Source organism: Mangifera indica, chromosome 2, assembly GCF_011075055.1.
Source record: "Mangifera indica cultivar Alphonso chromosome 2, CATAS_Mindica_2.1, whole genome shotgun sequence".
NCBI classification, from domain to species: domain Eukaryota; kingdom Viridiplantae; phylum Streptophyta; class Magnoliopsida; order Sapindales; family Anacardiaceae; genus Mangifera; species Mangifera indica.
Window position 1 is genome coordinate 2,811,542 of NC_058138.1, and position 17,979 is coordinate 2,829,520.

The 17,979-nt window shown below is 31.7% G+C and overlaps 2 protein-coding genes and 2 long non-coding RNA genes across 4 annotated transcripts; 2 read left to right on the plus strand and 2 right to left on the minus strand.

Moving 5' to 3' along the window:
- The first annotated feature begins 923 nt into the window (after positions 1-923).
- Positions 924-6,921, plus strand: LOC123203771 (probable disease resistance protein At4g27220). The gene is made up of 5 exons (XM_044620246.1): positions 924-4,342; positions 4,811-4,892; positions 4,978-5,036; positions 6,696-6,758; positions 6,913-6,921. The coding sequence occupies exons 1-5, from the start codon at positions 938-940 to the stop codon at positions 6,919-6,921; spliced, it is 3,618 nt and encodes a 1,205-aa protein (XP_044476181.1). The 5' UTR covers positions 924-937.
- A 999-nt stretch (positions 6,922-7,920) lies between these two features.
- LOC123199672 lies at positions 7,921-10,416 on the plus strand. The gene is made up of 2 exons (XR_006498399.1): positions 7,921-8,242; positions 9,499-10,416. It is a non-coding gene; the product is annotated as an uncharacterized LOC123199672 (long non-coding RNA).
- On the minus strand, positions 10,332-11,245 carry LOC123199678. The gene is made up of 2 exons (XR_006498400.1): positions 11,107-11,245; positions 10,332-11,006 (listed from the first exon to the last, which is right to left on the minus strand). It is a non-coding gene; the product is annotated as an uncharacterized LOC123199678 (long non-coding RNA).
- A 2,810-nt stretch (positions 11,246-14,055) lies between these two features.
- On the minus strand, positions 14,056-17,262 carry LOC123203778 (protein FAR1-RELATED SEQUENCE 5-like). The gene is made up of 4 exons (XM_044620257.1): positions 16,916-17,262; positions 15,900-15,969; positions 14,889-15,768; positions 14,056-14,552 (listed from the first exon to the last, which is right to left on the minus strand). The coding sequence occupies exons 1-4, from the start codon at positions 16,996-16,998 to the stop codon at positions 14,056-14,058; spliced, it is 1,530 nt and encodes a 509-aa protein (XP_044476192.1). The 5' UTR covers positions 16,999-17,262.
- Between the last annotated feature and the right edge of the window lie 717 nt (positions 17,263-17,979).

Consider the following 17,979-nt stretch of genomic DNA (forward strand, 5'->3'; position numbering starts at 1 on the left):
GAATCATCATTATTCCAACATAAATTACATACCTTCTTTTGTTAATTTACTCTTTTTCCTTTTCTTACTTCATCTCTATGTTCCTTTTTCTTTTTATTTTTGCCCTTTTTGTTTTTTCATAACAAATAATTATTAATTATATGAATAAGATTAAATAATTTAGAATTAAAGAGATAGTAATATTTAATCATATAATGATGTATCAACACTTTTACCTCATACATGTATTAATTGTCACTACACATAAGTGAGTTTAACACAAAAAAAAGGAATTCAAACATATACATATATGTATGTATGTATACATATATATATACATCTACATCTACATACACACACACACACACACACACACACATATATAGAGCTTGCTATACTCATACACATTTGTTAAAATTAAAGTTTCTCTTAATATAAAATTAATTCCTTCAGCATTTAGCAAAAAGTATAATTATATGTATTAATAATGAGTACATGCACGAGTACGACGGTTTGTAATTGTGTTTGTAACCATTATTAGTGCATAAAATAATATAGCAAAAAGTATAATGATATGTATTAATAATATTGCTTTAACTTGTAGGTTTATACTATTATTTTTCCTTGGCATCTTTAAGTGAATGGCGGAAAGCAGGGCACATATTGATTTTCTATGTAAGAAAATTCAGATTGACAGCATGCATATTGATTTCTCTTCCTGAAGACAAGAATATTTTTGCATAGATTTTTTTTTTTTTTATATCCAAAATATTTTTGCATTGATTTAAAGATGGAACCAAGCAGTCTTGAGATCAAAGGCAAAGGATAGAATCATTGTTATTATATTCAACATCACTTCTCTCTTTGCTTTATATATTCCTTCTTTTTCTGTTCTATTTTTTTCTCATCATTTAAAACACAATTCTGTACTTGTACCCGGAAAAAAAAGAAAAAGGCCATGGAGATTGTCACTTCTGCTGGTGGGAAGGTAGCTGAGAAGGTAGCTGACAATGTGTTTGCAGCTGCTGGTGATCAACTTGGTTATTTGTTTCACTACAATGACAACATCGAAAGATTGAAAAAGCAAGCTGAGAAGCTGAGGGATAGCAGAGACATGGTGCTAAAGAAAATCGAATATGCTGAAAGAAATGGAGAGATCATCTTTGATGTTGTTCAAAAGTGGTTAGCTGAAGTTGATGATATTTCTGCAAAAGCTGAAAAGTTTCTGGAAGATGAAGGCAAAGCCAACAAGAGATGCCTCAAAGGGTGGTGCATTAATCTCAGACAACATTGTCGATTCAGTAAGGAGGCAAAAAATCATACTCTGGCGATTTCTGGTCAGCTTCAAGAACTGGGAAATCTTGTAAGTGTGTCTTGTCCTGCTCCTCCATCTGGAATTATATCTTCATCTGAGGCATTTAATTCTAGCATATTCGAATCTAGAAATTCATTTAAGAAGGAAGTTATGGAGGCCTTAATTGAAGATAGCAATGTCAACAAAATTGGAATATGTGGGATGGGGGGCATTGGTAAAACCACACTAGTTAAAGAAATTGGCCACCATGTAAAAGAAGCCAGGGAGTATGATGTTGTAGCGATGGCGGTTGTCTCTCAAACCCCCGATATCATGAAGATTCAAGGGGAGATTGCTGACATGTTGGGTTTGAAATCTCTTCCGACTCATTCTGAATTAGAAAGAGCAAGTTCATTGTGGCAAAAAATCAAGAGAGAGAAGCGGGTCCTCATAATATTAGACGATGTTTGGGAGATTATTAAATTGAGTGAGATCGGTATACCTTTTGGGAATGACCATAGAGGCTGTAAAATTTTAATCACCTCCCGAAGTAGAGATGTGTGTAATGGAATGGACTGCCAAAAGATTTATACTATTGCAACTTTATCAAAACAAGAGTCTTGGGAGCTTTTTAGCAAGATTGCGGGCCCGATTGTTGAAAATTCTGATATTAACCTAATTGCAAGAGAGGTAACTACTAAATGTGGGGGATTGCCACTTGCAATTGTGACAATAGCAGGAGCTTTAAAAGGTAAGAACAAGCATGTGTGGAGCAACGTAGCACAACAACTTAGAACGTCTACCCCTTCAAGCATCCCAGAATTGGAGAGAAACGTTTTTTTATCTCTGGAACTAAGCTTCAAGTACCTAGAAAATGAGACAAAATCACTTTTTCTGTTTTGTAGTTTATTTCCAGAGGATTACAAAATTCATGTTGAAAATTTGGTCAGATATTGGACAGGTTTGAGGTGGTTTGGACATACTCATGAGACAATTGAAATTGTCAGAAACAGAGTTCATACTATTGTAAGTACCATAACCTCTTCTTTTCTTTTGATTGAAGAAGGTGAAAAGTATGTAAAAATGCATGATGTTATTCGTGATTTTGCAATAGCTATAGCTCCTAGATACAACCATAAATTCATGGTAGATGTTGGATTGGATCTAAAAGAGTGGCCATATGGGGATACATTTGAAGATTTCACATGTATCTCATTGATGACAAATTATATTCAAGAGATACCTAATGGGTTGGAATACCCAAATTTGCAGGCTTTGTTGTTACAGGAAAATAAAAGTTTGGTTGTCCCTAGTAGTTTCTTTGAGAAAATGATGAATCTCAAAGTTTTAAGCTTGGGACGAACATACATCAAGACATTGCCTGATTCACTTTCATTTCTCACAAATCTTCGAACATTAGATGTTCGGTATTCCATGTTGGTTGATCTATCAGTAATTGGTAGGCTAAGTAAACTTGAGATTTTTTCCCTTTCTAATTCTAAACTTGTTAAAGAGATCCCTTCATCCTTTAGTCAATTAACTAATCTTAGGTTGTTAGATTTGAATAATATAGATATAGAACTAATACCTTGTGGTGTTATATCTTCTCTTCAAAAGTTAGAGGAGTTATATGTTAATCGTTTTGTTAAATGGGGATCTGAAAGTTGTGCCAATCTTGCTGAGTTAGACGTCTTGTCTCGATTGACTAGCTTACATGTTTTTATTCCAAATAACCAGGTGTTCTCCCCAACATTCTTGTCATTCCAAAAATTGCCCAACTTTGTCTTAATAATAGCTAATAGCTTATTAACAAAACATAAAAATCTTGTTCATTGGACTAAATCTCCCACTGAAAGATATCGTTCTGATAAATATTTAGGTAACATGTTGTACTCAAGAATTATGGAGATCTCAAGTACTAACATTTCAATGATATATGACAAGTTTAGAGGTTCAGTTAAAAGAACTGAGAGACTAACTTTAGAAAATATTTTTAATTTAGATAGCATTAGTCATGACCTAACTGATGAAGGGTTCAATGAATTGAAGTATCTCGATATCAAAAGATGTGATAAGATAAGGAATCTTTTCAATGCATTGGAAAGGACAACAAACTCAAGTTTCGACAATTTAGAGAAATTGTATCTCATTGAGAATTACAACCTTATTGCAATATGTAATGGACAACCTGCCACTCAGTCTTTTTGTAAACTAAAACTTTTGAAGGTGGAGAAATGTAACAGCTTGTTAAATATTGCACCGAGTCATTTGTTATTGAGGTTTCAAAATCTTCAAACACTTGAAGTAAAAATGTGCAGATCATTGGTGTATATATTTGATTGTGAAAAGATTAAGACTGGAATGAGAGAAACCAAGTTACTCTCGTCATTAGAGAATATACATTTGGAATATTTGGAAGAGATGTTACTTATATGGAAGGGTGACCATCAATCCATAAGCCTCCATAACTTGAAGAGAGTATATTTGTGGAGTTGCCCCAAGTTAATAAAACTATTTTCACCAACTCTACTCCAAAGCCTTATTTGTTTGGAAGAAATAGAATTAAATTTATGCTATAATTTAAAGGAGATATTTGAGAAAGAAGAAGTGGAGAATGTAGAGTTAGATCAGACCATAATCCCCCCATGCTTGGGAAACCTGACTTTTATAAAAATAAGTGGTTGTTTTAATTTAGAAATCCTCTTCACTCCCTCAATTGTCAAACTCTTGGTGAAGCTCAAAACACTTGTAATAAAGAGATGCCTAAGAATACAAGAAATAATCACAAATGAGAAAGGAGAAAAAGAAGAGCCATTAGAGAGCATTGTGTTTCCAAGTTTGTACTGCTTGGAACTTGGTAAGCTTAACAGCCTCACTTGTTTTAGCTCTAGGTCATATACTATTGAATTCCCAAAATTAGAAAGATTACGGATATATAAATGTAGAAAGATGAAGACCTTCGGTTTTGGAGAGCAAGTAACACCCAACCTTAAAAAAGTGCGTCTTGGAGGTACTAACCGTTGGAATGGCAACTTGAAAAGCACATTGGAAGAGTTCTTCAATGAACAGGTATATACTACTTTATGATCAAACAACTATTTTTTCTAATGAATTTTCAGAACCTACTCCATTTTCAATTAATTGTACATAAAAATGTGCCTGCATTATCAATTTGGACAATTTGATTTGCATTGCTTTTTTCTTGTTCGATTATTTATTCATTCCCATTTGTTTTACATTTTCTAAGAAATGATTTCATATGCACCATTTTTATTTATCTTTTTCACATCAAATAATATAGAAAAAATGTATGTAAAAAAAAAAAAAAAATACTACTTTGAGTACAAACATTCTTTTACTAATATACAAAAAAGTTGACATGTTATTGTATGATTAGTTAATCTAATTATTTACTTTAACTCTTATTCAAAATCACTTAATGACGACATAATGATACATCAATAATTGTATCTATATATATACCTATTGTTAGTACACGAAGTATTCTTGTTATTAATAAGTTTATTACTTTTGTAGGCACAAAAGACTGCTGGAAGGAGAACGAAGAACAAAAGGCTGTTGCTGCAAGGAGACCAAATTAAAGTAGATAGTGAAAATGGTATGAATCATGTTTTATCATATTATTGTGTATATATACTTGATGATCAAACACTTACATCTTCTAATTAATTTACCTGAAGAAGGTACCAGTCGTGGGAATGACAACCTCAGTACCACATTAGAAGAGTTGTTCGATGAACAGGTATATACTCGATCATCAAACACCTACATCTTCTAATTAATTTTCGTAATTTTCACTCATTCATGCACATTATTTTCAATTATACATAAATATATGCCTTTTATACTTTCACATTACTTGTACAATTTTATTTGCATTTCCTTTTTCTTGTTACATTAATTAATTATTCTTTCCCGTTTATTCAATATTTATTAAGAAACAGGGGTGCTGGTGGCAGGGTGTGGCTCCACTGCCTTCAGCCTAGTTGCAAGTCCCAGGAAAATTATTAATTTATAATTATAATCAAGTTCTTAATTATACACTATTTAGGTTTTCTTTGCAGTTTTTAAATCTCTTATTCCTAACAAATTGTTTTGTTTTATTTTCTTAATAAAATTATAATTATAAATAATAAATCTCATTATATTGAGACAAAAATTAATTGCCATAAGCAATGTTATCTAATATTTCACTGCAGAATGTAAACTTTTGGGATTTTAGTCTATAATTGAAAGATGTCTAAGTGTAACTATTGACATGTGTTCATATGATTAGTGTTACTTTATCTTTAATTCAAAATCAATTATCTATATAGTAATATATTGATATTTGTAACCATGTTTGTATATGAAGTATTTCCGTTATTAAGAAACTTATTGCTTTTGTAGAAAAAGATAATGCAAGACCAGCCAGATCAGTTGCCAAGTCGTGAAAGTGGTATGAATAATGTTTTATCATATTCTTTATTCAATATTGTTGGCAATTATTCATACATATTATTGTTATATATTCATCTTTTAGACATTTATTCATAATATGACTTTGATAATGCCCTTTAGATGACGACGAAGAAGAAGAATAGGCTATCTGTTAAGATGTTGATACGTCTTTTACATTTGTTCGATTGTATATATATTTATTACCAACATTAGTGGTGTGTGTACAATGAACACAATCTTTGTGTTCATTGTCATTTTTTTTTCAATTAATAAAATTTGCCTCGTACCGTCGGGGTTTCCCAAAAAATCTCAATTATAAATTCTTATTTGTGATGTAATTGGAATTTATATATTGGATGCATAAGATTATTTTGATTTAGATGTAGCTCAACAAGACCCAACTCAAGATTGATGAGTTGACATTTAAACTCGATTTAAGAATAATTTAACTTTGAATTTGATTTGAATTGTCTTGAACTTGATTTGTTCATTTTGAACTCGAATAATTCGAATCAAATCCAATCATATGCATAAGACTTTAACCTAATCATTAGAAAGATAAATAAATTCAAATATGTTTTGATACACGGTTCACTTTAAAATATTTCTCAATATACTCAATCCCACATGAAAAATATATGACTTCATAAAGTTGTTTATTCATGTATATGAATATGCCTCGAGTGTGGTGACCAACAAACCAAGTGAACATACATTCAATCAATGATATTTTCTAATTGACTAGCTGCTCTGCCCAATCTGGAATCATGCTTCTTTTCAAGACCAAAATAGTCATGCTAAATTGTGGATCCACGCTCTCTGTTTTACCCTGCTGGAGCAGATTACTGCTGCCCTGTCTAATGCAATTTGTCCAGCCCAAGCTCTTTCAGAAGCATCTTTTCAGCTGTTGTTTGAAGCTGCATTTTCCCTGTGTTTGTCTGCTGTGTGTCTGCTCCTTTAGCTTTTGCTTGTTGCTGCATTGGTTGTCTTAGAGGCATTGGCGGATCATGAAGCTGAGGGATTGGTGTTTGTAGTCTGTTTTCCCTGTGTTTGTTTCGTGCATTGCTCTTGGCTGGCTTTCGATGTTTTGCTTGGTTGATTTTTTCCCTAAGGGCTTCTTGTGTAGTTTTGTATATAGTGTTTTTGCTGCTATCTTGTCCCCTATCTTGCAATTGTAGAGAGAGTAGAACAAGATGAGCCTACTTTGCTTTGCTGAATTGGCTTTTCCTTTACATTACACATTTACTTACCAAAAAAAGAATAGATATGTATTCATTTGAGACATCCGCACTACAAAACAGCTCTACAAAACCTGGCAAGTCACAAGTCTTGGTCTCCTCTGCAATTTCTTTCTGCAACTGCTAACTTAGTTGCTCATTTCTTTCATCAATGGCTTCCGACGATTTAAATCCCAACACAAAAACCACTCCAATCTTCATCTCAGCTGATTAACTCCATTCCATTCTCCCAGAACTTTGAGGTATTAATTAAATTACCATATTACACTACACAGATTAAAAAAAAAAAACCATACGTTGTCGCATTTGGACAGTCTTCATACACTCAAATCTACTACCTGCATCTCAAAATATGAGGCAAAATTAAAATATTCACAATTTTATGACAATTTTTTTTTTGTCTAATCATCTAAACACACAAAAGAATCCGGTCTTTATAAAACTCATCTATATTTAAGAAACTAGTAAGAAAATACAAAATCAGAATCATACTTGAAGAAGTTATTGGTTAAGTTCGCCAACAAGTCAACAGATCCAGCAGATCCGCCTTTCACCTTCAAATGTTGAAAAAGCAATAAACATCAACAGTAGCAGCAATTCAAGTGAACAAATTTTGTGACATTAATTGAATAAAGCAATAAATTGCTAGAGATTTTAAGAAGATAAAAAAATATGGCAGTTTCAAAACATGTTGTTGAATCACAGAAACTATCATTTCAATTTAAATAGTTCTTAGCCCATTACAAGTATAATGCACATTAAGCAGGCTGCTAGACAGCATATCAATTGAATATGGTCTGCTGATTGTATTAAATTTACAAAGAGGAGCTTGTAATATATAGATTATAACTTAATGCCAACTTATATAACAAGGATAATTCTATATGTACCCAAAATTAATACCCAAAATGATACCCACTGATGTGGCAGCCAACGTGGCATATGCCATTTCATCTGCCCATGTTGACAACTTACCACATCAGCGGAAAAAAAGAACAACAAAAAAATTAATGGAATTTCTTATTTTTATAAAATAAACCACTTTCTCCGTGTTCAGGGCACAAAAGCAGCCAACCACCATGAAAGTAGCAGCCAACCACCATCAACCCAAACTCATGTTTAACCATAATCCACTATCATTCGTCGGGACCACCGTTGGTCATCGCTTGTTGGAACCATCGTTGATTGTTGTTCTTCGGAAACTGCTTCTCCAAAAGTTGGATTTGTTGCAAAGTGTGACTTCACTGGAGCCTTTATCAGAGCAACTAAGGTTGGGTTTTTTGTTATTTTTTTTTATAATTAGAAAAAGTTATCTCTGATTGATTAATTAATTGAAAAGAGAAACTTGTCTAGCAGTGGGTATTGTGAAGAGAGAGTGGCTATCTGAAACAGAGAAAATTGTGAATGTCAAACCATTAAGTGGCCGTTTGGAGTAAGACTTGGATTGGATTACTTTTTCAGTACAGGATTAGACTATTTGTTTTTTTTTTCAGTTCAGGAATAGGCTGGATCGAACTAAATTGGATTATTAGATTTATCATACAATTTTCCCTTTACAGTTAATTACCTTTAGAATTTTCTTTTCTTAAGAAATTATCTTTAAGAAATTCTCTGTGTTTAACCCTTAATTGAAAAGAAAAAGTTGAAGAAGGCAGCACTTTGTTGGGTGTAAAATCAGCCGATGTAATGCTGTGACTTTAGACTTTCATTTTTCAAGGCAGTGTAGGTATCCAATTTAGGTTTTTTAAGTTAATTGGATGTGGGATTCTTAAAACCAAACCCAAACCTTTCAAGGCAGTGCATGTATCCAATTTAGGCGGTGTGGGTTTTATTTTTGTCATCAAATTATTATTTTTTTGTTGTTCTTTATATTCTTAGGTGGTTGATTGTTGATTATTATTGATGTTATTATACTATGGTAAAATTGTCGAATGCCCTGAACACGGAGAAAATATTAAAGGTTATTTTAGCTAAAGAGAATTTGGCCGTGGATGTTGATTCAGAAGATGAATACTTTGGTCTTGATATAAAGGCACGGGGTTTCCCTCTCTCATTTTTTTAAAGTTTTCTGTATATATTCTTTATCTAAAAATGAAACTTTTACTTATAAGTAAAATAGATTTGATGTTAATTATTATTTTTATTTTTAAACTTTGTGTATGTTACTGTGGATAATAAATTTTTAGTTGGTTGTAAGTTTGAGACCTTGCATGATTTCTACAAGCATGACAAACACCAGTTGGTTTGTCATATTGATTTTGTTAATGTCAATTGCATAGGTATCGACACAGTTAAAGAAATAGTTCTTGGAAAATAGAAATCAACCTAGGGCATTTGAAATCTGATAATTGCTTCTTCCCTCAGTCCTATGGTGGTGCATTATGACCTCTCATGTCTGAAATTGAAGAATGTAATATGCCTTTTGTAACTTGTCTTCATCCAGTATACTTCGCTTAAATTCATATATGTGTGCTTCAAGTTGCACTATATTTAACTAAAACTGATAATTTGTGCTAATGGTTTCAGGAATTGAAGAATGTATATCCAGGAATTGCCCCCACCATATATATCCAGGAATTGGCACGGGTTGTATATCCCGGAGTGGCTTCCTATAGATCAAATTTCAAATGCCTTAGGTTGCACAAAATATCAAATTTTGTGGTTAAGAAATCTGTATAAGAATTTATGAATCTTACCCCTTAATATTCAATTCATTATTTTGCCCTCTTAGTCAAGAACTTTACCATTATTCAATTCATTATGAGAATTTGCATAGAATTGAATATGTGTATCCAGGATTTGCGATTAAGGAATTCGTAAGCTACCTAGTGCATTTGAAATTTGATATTTTGTAACCAGTCCAAGAGCCCTGCTAATGCAAAAATGCAGGTTCATGGATACTCAGTCTGCCCAGTCTTACTCCATAAATTCAGGTCCCTACAGGGGTAAAATTAAATTTGCCGATGCCCATTCTAACCAAAGTTCAAACTGCCCAGATTTTTTCCAGAATTGTGCTATGACAGTTACCCAACTTCTGCAAATCTCATTCTGCAGTATACAGCTTCAGTCAGCAGATTTCTAGAATTTCTAACACTGCCCAAATACATTCCAAGAAGATTTTGCTGGAAGAAAAAGGCCCAGATTCTGCAGTTCTAGTGCCGAGATGCTGTCTCCAAAACCAGCTTTAGCCATACTCCTATACAGCTTGAAAATTCTTTATATAATATTATGATCTATGTTACTCCCTCTAAAAACAGAAGCAAAAGGCAACTTGGAGGCATCGGGCTGACTTGGCTGCAGTAACTTTGGTTGGACATCTAGAGATGATAATATGTTTCAAATGTAATATAGAAACATAATGCAAGAAATGTACTTTTTATTGATTTCATGTAATGAGAACCAGTTTATGGATTATATTCAATACAAGCTTTCTTCATTGCTACATATTATAAACTTGTTCACATTACACAGTCCATCAAAACACATCCAGACAAACCATAACCTGCAACTCCCTTTCAGATTCTTCAAATTCTTCAACTAAAGAGACTTTTGCCCTTCTACTCCCTTTTTATTTGCCTCTTGTTCCATCACAGCTTTAGACTCCTCTTGTTTGCTGTCTACTGCTTCTGTTTGTGGTGGACCAGGGGGTTAAGAAACTCTCACTTGCTTGTTTCCTAGGCTGTCTTGTGTTTGGTTAGGATAATTTATTCCTTTGATTTTTCTTCACATAAATATGAGTCTAACACAATGCAATAACAAAATGCAAAAGAGATAACTGCTTAGATTAACAAAAATAAACTAAAAACTCATAATTACTGAAAATAAAATTACAAATCAAATTCATATAATGTTACTCTAAATATCAATCATATGTTAAAATTTGTCACATCATCAACTATAAAATCAACAAACCGACTATAAAACATGATCCCTATCATAAAGTTATCTTCCATCAATAACATGTTTATATAAAACTAAAAAACTGAGACTTAATTACACATGCACTTGGTAGATCACACCTCAAAAGAACTCTCCTGCAAAATTAAATAAAAGTAATTTGTTATTTATCATGAAACATATGAAAAAAAAAAACAAAACAAAATACTCAATTAGATTAAAATACTAAACTTTTACCTTAATCCTTTTTAATTAATTTTTTGTATACGCAATTTCTTCTCTTTTACTTTGCGGATAATTTGATCAACTTTTGATTGTTTTCTTTTGAATGGAGGACGACCCTTGCTACGAACAGCCTGTGGAGTAAGAATTTTAATTGTCGCCCTCATTGGAAGTTCCATCACCAACTTTAGGATTTGTCATACTATTTGACATGTTTAAACTTTTACAATTCCTATCAACATTTTCACTTGAGATTAACTTGTTCTTCATATCAGTTATCATTGCTATCACCATATTACAATCGTCATCATTATTTGATGCCAAATCTGCAACAACGCTGAAGTAATTAAACGATTTATCAAACCTTTGCCCTTCAAGATTAGAGTTCCAACTATTATAACTTATTTTGACCTTGGTATGACACCTGTTTATGTTTTTCCTCCATCGCCTTAAAATGAACTGTAACACCCCAGATTCTAACCTCACTTAAAAATGCAAAACTAATTTAATCCATGACTTCATTCTAAAAGAAATAATTCTATAGCATAAAATATTCTTATTCTTGCCAAAAATAATCCCCAAAAGAAAAAAAAAATAATTAAACATAATAACGTCTTATAAATAATCCACAATTACAATATTCATAAATAATAAAATCTAGACATCAAAACTCTTCAATCTCCCAACTCAGCTTGAGTTCATTTTATTCCACCCCTCCTAGCTAATCTAGAAAACTTATTCTGCAAAATAAAGGAGACGAGGAGTGAGCCGTCAACTCGATAAATAAAAACAAACATAATACATAACTTTTTAATAAATAAACATCATAAAACTTCTTTATTTTCAAAATAATTAGTCAAAATAAATAAATAAAACCCTTGATATTCTTTAACTATAACGGGGCTAAAACATTTCCACAAATTTTAAGAGAAAAAAAAACAATATAAACAAGTTCATATTCATTATCCTAAAGAGAAACAAACATAAATATTTTATATCAATCATAAGGGATAATCTTAAAATAGTTCATAAACATTACTCATAAAAAAAACATAAAATTTGTACTTAGCCTTTGTCACATAGTGTCACCTACATTCGTGGTGACTTGGTTCGATTCTTATTCATATTCATCATAAGTCCGCAGACTTTTCATAATTCATATTCTTATTCATATTGGTCCGCAGACCCTTCATCGTATTCATATTCGTAATAGGTCCGCAGACCTTTCATCGTTTTCATAATTGGTCCGCAGACCCTTCATTGTGTTCATATTCATAATTGGTCCGCAGACCTTTCATCATTCAACATATGTCCCTGGATGTTTTATGATCCAGTCATATTAATCGATCCATAAATCCTATAGACATTTGGCAAAATAATCTTATAAAACTTGTTTTTCTAACAAATCTTTATCTTTGAAAAATAGCATAAAATCTTTATTCAAGGAATTCATTCAAATATTTTTATCTTAACAACAGTATAATATAACATAAGTTTTCTTCTATAGAAAAATATCAAAACACTTTTTAAAAGTATTTTAGATAACAAGATTATATACTTCTAAAATAAAACCATCATGTAACTTATCAATCTTAGTAAAAAGAATTTTATAACATAAATAATCATATAAACATTTTTCATATAAAACAAAAATCATTACATATTATGTAAGCTTTTACTTACCTCAACAATTTCTAACTGTCTTTAATCAACCAACGAGATACCAATATCTTCACGTTGTCCTAGCAATCATAATTCAAACTTAATACTATCAGATCTTAATCTTAGAAGTATCCATTAATAACCTATAAACCTTACAAATCATCACCCTAGTGTTAAATCATACTAAACTCCATTAAAACCAACTGTGCATATACAAACTTCTTACTGGACAGTTATGATTGCAAGATTTTTAATAAATTACTCACTCATGGTAAATTCACAAAATTCGGAAAAATTAAAGTAGACATGTAGTAAAATATTGACAAAAAGTTTCAAATGAAACAAAGTTAAATTTCGTTTTCAAAACGTTCAATAAAGAGAGCACATCAACAGTGTCAAAGAAACCAGATCTTTACTGGACAGCCCTTATTTCTTGATTTTTAAAAATTTCTATAAGCATTGAAACTTTATGAAATTTGGGCATGTATGAATAGGCATATAATACAATTTGCAGAAAAATTTTCAGATAAAATTGAGTTCAAATACTTTGTCAAAATGTTTTAAGAAATTCAGATCATCAAATTGCCAGAATGCAGATTTTTTTTTCTATTGAACAGTCATAGCTATAAGATTTTTAATAAATTCTGTAATCATCAAAAATTCACGAAAATTTGCTATAATTAAAAACACATGTTATAAAATTTCCAGAAACTTTTTCGATTGCAAATAAAATAAATTTCTTCATCAAAACATTTAATAAAGATAGAATAACAAACTGTCTAGAATTTTTTTTAGTTTCTAATATGCACAACACAATTATTGACCTAACTATGATGCTAACATAATTTAAATCTAAATTTAGCTTAACTAAATAAAATAAAATTGAAAGATTAAACTTACTCAAATCTCCCACCCTTTTTGTTGATCCAAATAACTTCACACCTCTCCCTTTTTCAATTGCCAAGTATAAAAATAAAAACTAATATTGTTGATTTACTTATGAGGTCTAAACTTTTAGAGAAATAATTTTATAGCCAATAAAAATCTATTCAAAGGGATAAAAACTATTTCAATTAAAATCAATCAATATCTTCTCATCTCTCAATCAATCCAATCATATCCCTTCTTTCTATTTTAAAAAAAATCCATCAAATCCTAAAATCCTTATTTATAATCCTCCAACACATAATTTCCTTAATTTTTGCTTTGCAACCATATCTATTTAATTATAATATCTCTTCATATCTTATTTATCAAAAAGTATACTTGTTTCCTTTTTCCCTTTATACAAAAAACTGTATATTACATGAACTTATCTGGTACATGAGAAATTTGCTTCTCAATTAGCACAACAATTGCATGTCGACATAATATTCCTCTAAACTCAAACATTCGACAATTGCAATGAATATCATAAGTTGATTCATCAAAGCGAACTACAAAAGTAACACGACGATGAGTCTCTCCAACCACAACATCTTCTTGTACTATAAATTCCATATAAGAATCAACCTTTTTAAAAGAAGACAACCCACAATAGATCTTAGCAGCAAGTTCTTGTTGAAATTCTTTGAATTTTGCAATGGTATATGCATCTTGAAATTGTTTCTCCATTGGATAAGTGCTTATACAAGGGATCCATGATTTGAAAGATTTAAAATCAGCGTCCCTTTCTTTTTCCACTTTATCACGCAATGCATTTTCATATTGTTCCACAAACTGTTTTAAAGTGGTTTTTGAATTGACATAACCATCAAAGAATGAATGCATACTTTCACTGCGCTGCGTGGTAGACATACCTGCCCAGAAAGTATCCTTTAGAAAAGCGGGCACCTAACATCGTCTTTCATTATATAATCCAAGTAGCCATGCATTGTTGAGAAGGTTGTATTTATCAATGAACTTATTCCAGCGTTCTTCAAACTCATCACTTGTTAACGAATCATACACAATATTTTGGAAAGAAAACTTAATATGTTCATATTCACAATAACCTCTCAATTTTTCAGGCAACTTCTTCATTATATGCCACAAACACCATCTATGTCATGTATTGGGGAACACAATCTCAATTGCATTTTGCATTGCCTTGTCTTGATCAGTAATTATTGCCTTAGGAGCACAGTTGGACATACACGCAAGCCAAGATTTAAAAAGCCATACAAATGTCTCTGTGTCCTCATTAGAGATTAACCCACAACCAAATAATATTGAATGACCATGATGATCCACTCCAACGAAAGCACCAAACGGCATATCATATTTGTTGGTCAAATATGTGGTGTCAAATGTCACAACATCACCGAATTCTTTAAAAGCGGCCCTACTTCTCGTATCCACCCATAAAACATTTTTAAGACGACCCTCTTCATCTAAATCCATTGTGTTGAAGAAATTTGAATTCTCACTTTGCATTTTAAGAAAATATTTCTGAATTGCAGAAGCATCTCCAACACCAAGTCGTAGCCTCTTTACCTTTTCAATATAATTCCTACAATCTTTCTGTAAGAATGGCAAATTTTTAGCACCACCTGCTTCAACTATTAAGGCATTGAAATTTTTATTTGGTCTAATGCCAGCCCTATCATTCACTTCAAGCTTCCTTTTCACAGATGGATGTATTATTCGATTGCTCTTAAAGTATCTAGTCTTGGCAGGACTATTGAGTTCATGGTTATGATCTAATATAGCTGAAGATATTGTCCATTTATCATCGAAACGTATGCTTGCACGAATTCGCGCCTTGCAATCTATTTTTGTCATTGGATGCATTTTAAAAGCATTCCTACAATTACTTCTAGCCTTGCCATGACAAGAACAAGCCAACGCCACATATTTTACATCTCCATCATCTCCTTTTGTTGTAGATCGTATAATAGCTTTAAAACCCTTCCTATTTCCATAGCTTTTATAGTCTTGAACAAGATTCTCTAACAAATCATAAACCATTCCAGGCTTAGGCTCCCATTCCTCTTCTAAACTTCTTGTATAATCAATTTCTTCAAAATGATTATCCTAATTCATTGATATTTAATTAGTTAGAATTAGAATAAAATAATCCTATGAAAAATGTAAAAACAAAACCTAAAAAATAAAATAAAATCATATTGATGAATAAAAAAATGATTATAAAGAAATAGAAGTACCCCAATAACATTGAAATGAGAAGAAGTGTTCTTGGAATTTGTTTGACTGCACTCCTCCATTTTTGAAATTCTGATGCAATATCAATACCAAGTTTAAATTACTGAATAAAGAGTAACTAATTTTAGCAATTATTGAACCATACTAACATTCTAAACTGCTAACATTCTGAACTAAAAAAAAAAGTCATAATGCCTACTAACATTCTGAACTAAAAAGTAGATTTAAAAGGTTGGTATACGATTTTGACATCGATTTAACCATTTCGAATTATTGAACCATAGCATCTTTGAATCCTAAACTAAACATAAAATTGGTTTCTTCGGAAAATGATTATAATTTCAAAAGATCTATGAAGTACTTAAAAAATAAATATGATCATTATTTACTCACCAATCACAAATCACATAAAAACATAACTATATTATATTAAAATTGAAATATTAACAATCATATATATCACTAAAAAAAATTCTGACTAATCAATATACAATTAAAAGGCTTTCAGGAAGCTTAACCGAAAATGAAAAACTTACCTTGACCCACCTCTGAAGAACCAAATTGAAGCTTTATATGGTAAGAGATTGGGCAAAAAATTTTAAAAAATCCCAAAAAAAAAATATATTTATCAATATCAATTAAGGGTTATACAGAGATAATTTCTTGAAGATATATAATTTCCTGAAGGTAATTTCTCAAGAAAAGAAAATTCTAAAGGTAATTAACTGTAAAGGGAAAATTGTATATTAAATTTAACAATCCAATTCTATTCGATGCAGTATATTCTTGAACTGAAAAAAAAAAAAGAACAAGTCTAATCCTATACTAAAAAATTAATCCAATCCAATGTCTTACTCCATAGGGCCACTTAATGATTTGACATTCACAATTTTCTCTATTTCCGATAGCTACTCTATGTCTTCATAATACCCACTGCTAACAATTTTCTCTTTTCAATTAATTAATCAATCAGAGTTATCTTTTTCTAATTATAAAAAAGAAAAACAAAAAACTCAACCTTAGTTGCTTTGATGAAGGCTCCGGTGAAGTCACACTTTGCAACAAATCCAACTTTGAAGAAGAAGTTAAATCCTCTGACATCTCCAGCAAATGAAGTCCGATGATGGTTTCAAAGAGCTGACAATCGATGACGGTTCCAAAAAGTGATGGCTGATGCTGGATTATGGTTAAACACAAGTTTGGGTTGATCGTGGTTGGCTGTTGTTTACGTGATTGTTGTTTGAGAAAGTGGGTTTGTTTTAAAAAGATATGGCACAATCAATTACATTTTTTGAAGAAATTTTATCCTCTGATGTGGCAAATTGCCAATGTGGCAGATGAGATGTCATCTGCCATGTTGGCTGCCACATCAGTGGGTATTATTTTATGTACCAAGTTTGGGTACATGTAGCTTTGCTCATATAACAAAACCGACCAGTTTTATCAATACTACTGCAACATAATGTCAGATTGACACCTGATATACCAGGTAATCCACATAGCAATCACAAATCAATGAAACATCACTTGAAATGTTAAAGTTGCAATACAAACTTAGAATGTAAACTATTAGTGTTATTATTATGTATTTATTTGTTTGTTTTTATTCACTATCATGTGTTGAAGCAAAGAAGATCAGCCAATGGTATTAATCATCCTCACTAAGATATCTCTACCCTGAACCAAGCAAGCCAATTAAGCTTGATTGCCAAACCAACCCAAAATTGAAACAATCTATCACTATCACGTTTAGTATGGTTTCATTTACACCCTGATAGATCTTAACTTTAGATAGTGTAATTGCTAAGAATGATTTCTCTTCGGGTGAGAAAGTACCACAAATGAAATGCAAATTCTTGATAATGCTTAAGAGAGTCATTGGCTGCTTAAATAAGCCAAGCCATGAACAAATAAACCAACACAGAAAGTACATGTAAAACAGACACGTAAATAGAATTGCCTCCACTACTTCTCATAACTGCTTCCACTAAGTCCCACCTCCCTCACATGTCGCATGCAATTACGTCGTGCTTGCATCCCACCTCCCTGCTTGCATGCCACATGCAATGGCTCCATGGATTA

What these genes read in the sequence shown, in the direction of transcription:
- LOC123203778 (XM_044620257.1), bottom strand. Translation starts at nt 16,998, where the DNA reads ATGTCAGAGGATTTAACTTCTTCTTCAAAGTTGGATTTGTTGCAAAGT. An exon ending in CCTTCATCAAAGCAACTAAG is followed by an intron (nt 15,970 to 16,915) that starts GTTGAGTTTTTT and finishes ATATTGCATCAG; the next exon opens with AATTTCAAAAATGGAGGAGT. An exon ending in CTCATTTCAATGTTATTGGG is followed by an intron (nt 15,769 to 15,899) that starts GTACTTCTATTT and finishes TCAATGAATTAG; the next exon opens with GATAATCATTTTGAAGAAAT.
- LOC123203771 (XM_044620246.1), top strand. Translation starts at nt 938, where the DNA reads ATGGAGATTGTCACTTCTGCTGGTGGGAAGGTAGCTGAGAAGGTAGCT. An exon ending in AAGAGTTCTTCAATGAACAG is followed by an intron (nt 4,343 to 4,810) that starts GTATATACTACT and finishes TTACTTTTGTAG; the next exon opens with GCACAAAAGACTGCTGGAAG. An exon ending in TAAAGTAGATAGTGAAAATG is followed by an intron (nt 4,893 to 4,977) that starts GTATGAATCATG and finishes TACCTGAAGAAG; the next exon opens with GTACCAGTCGTGGGAATGAC.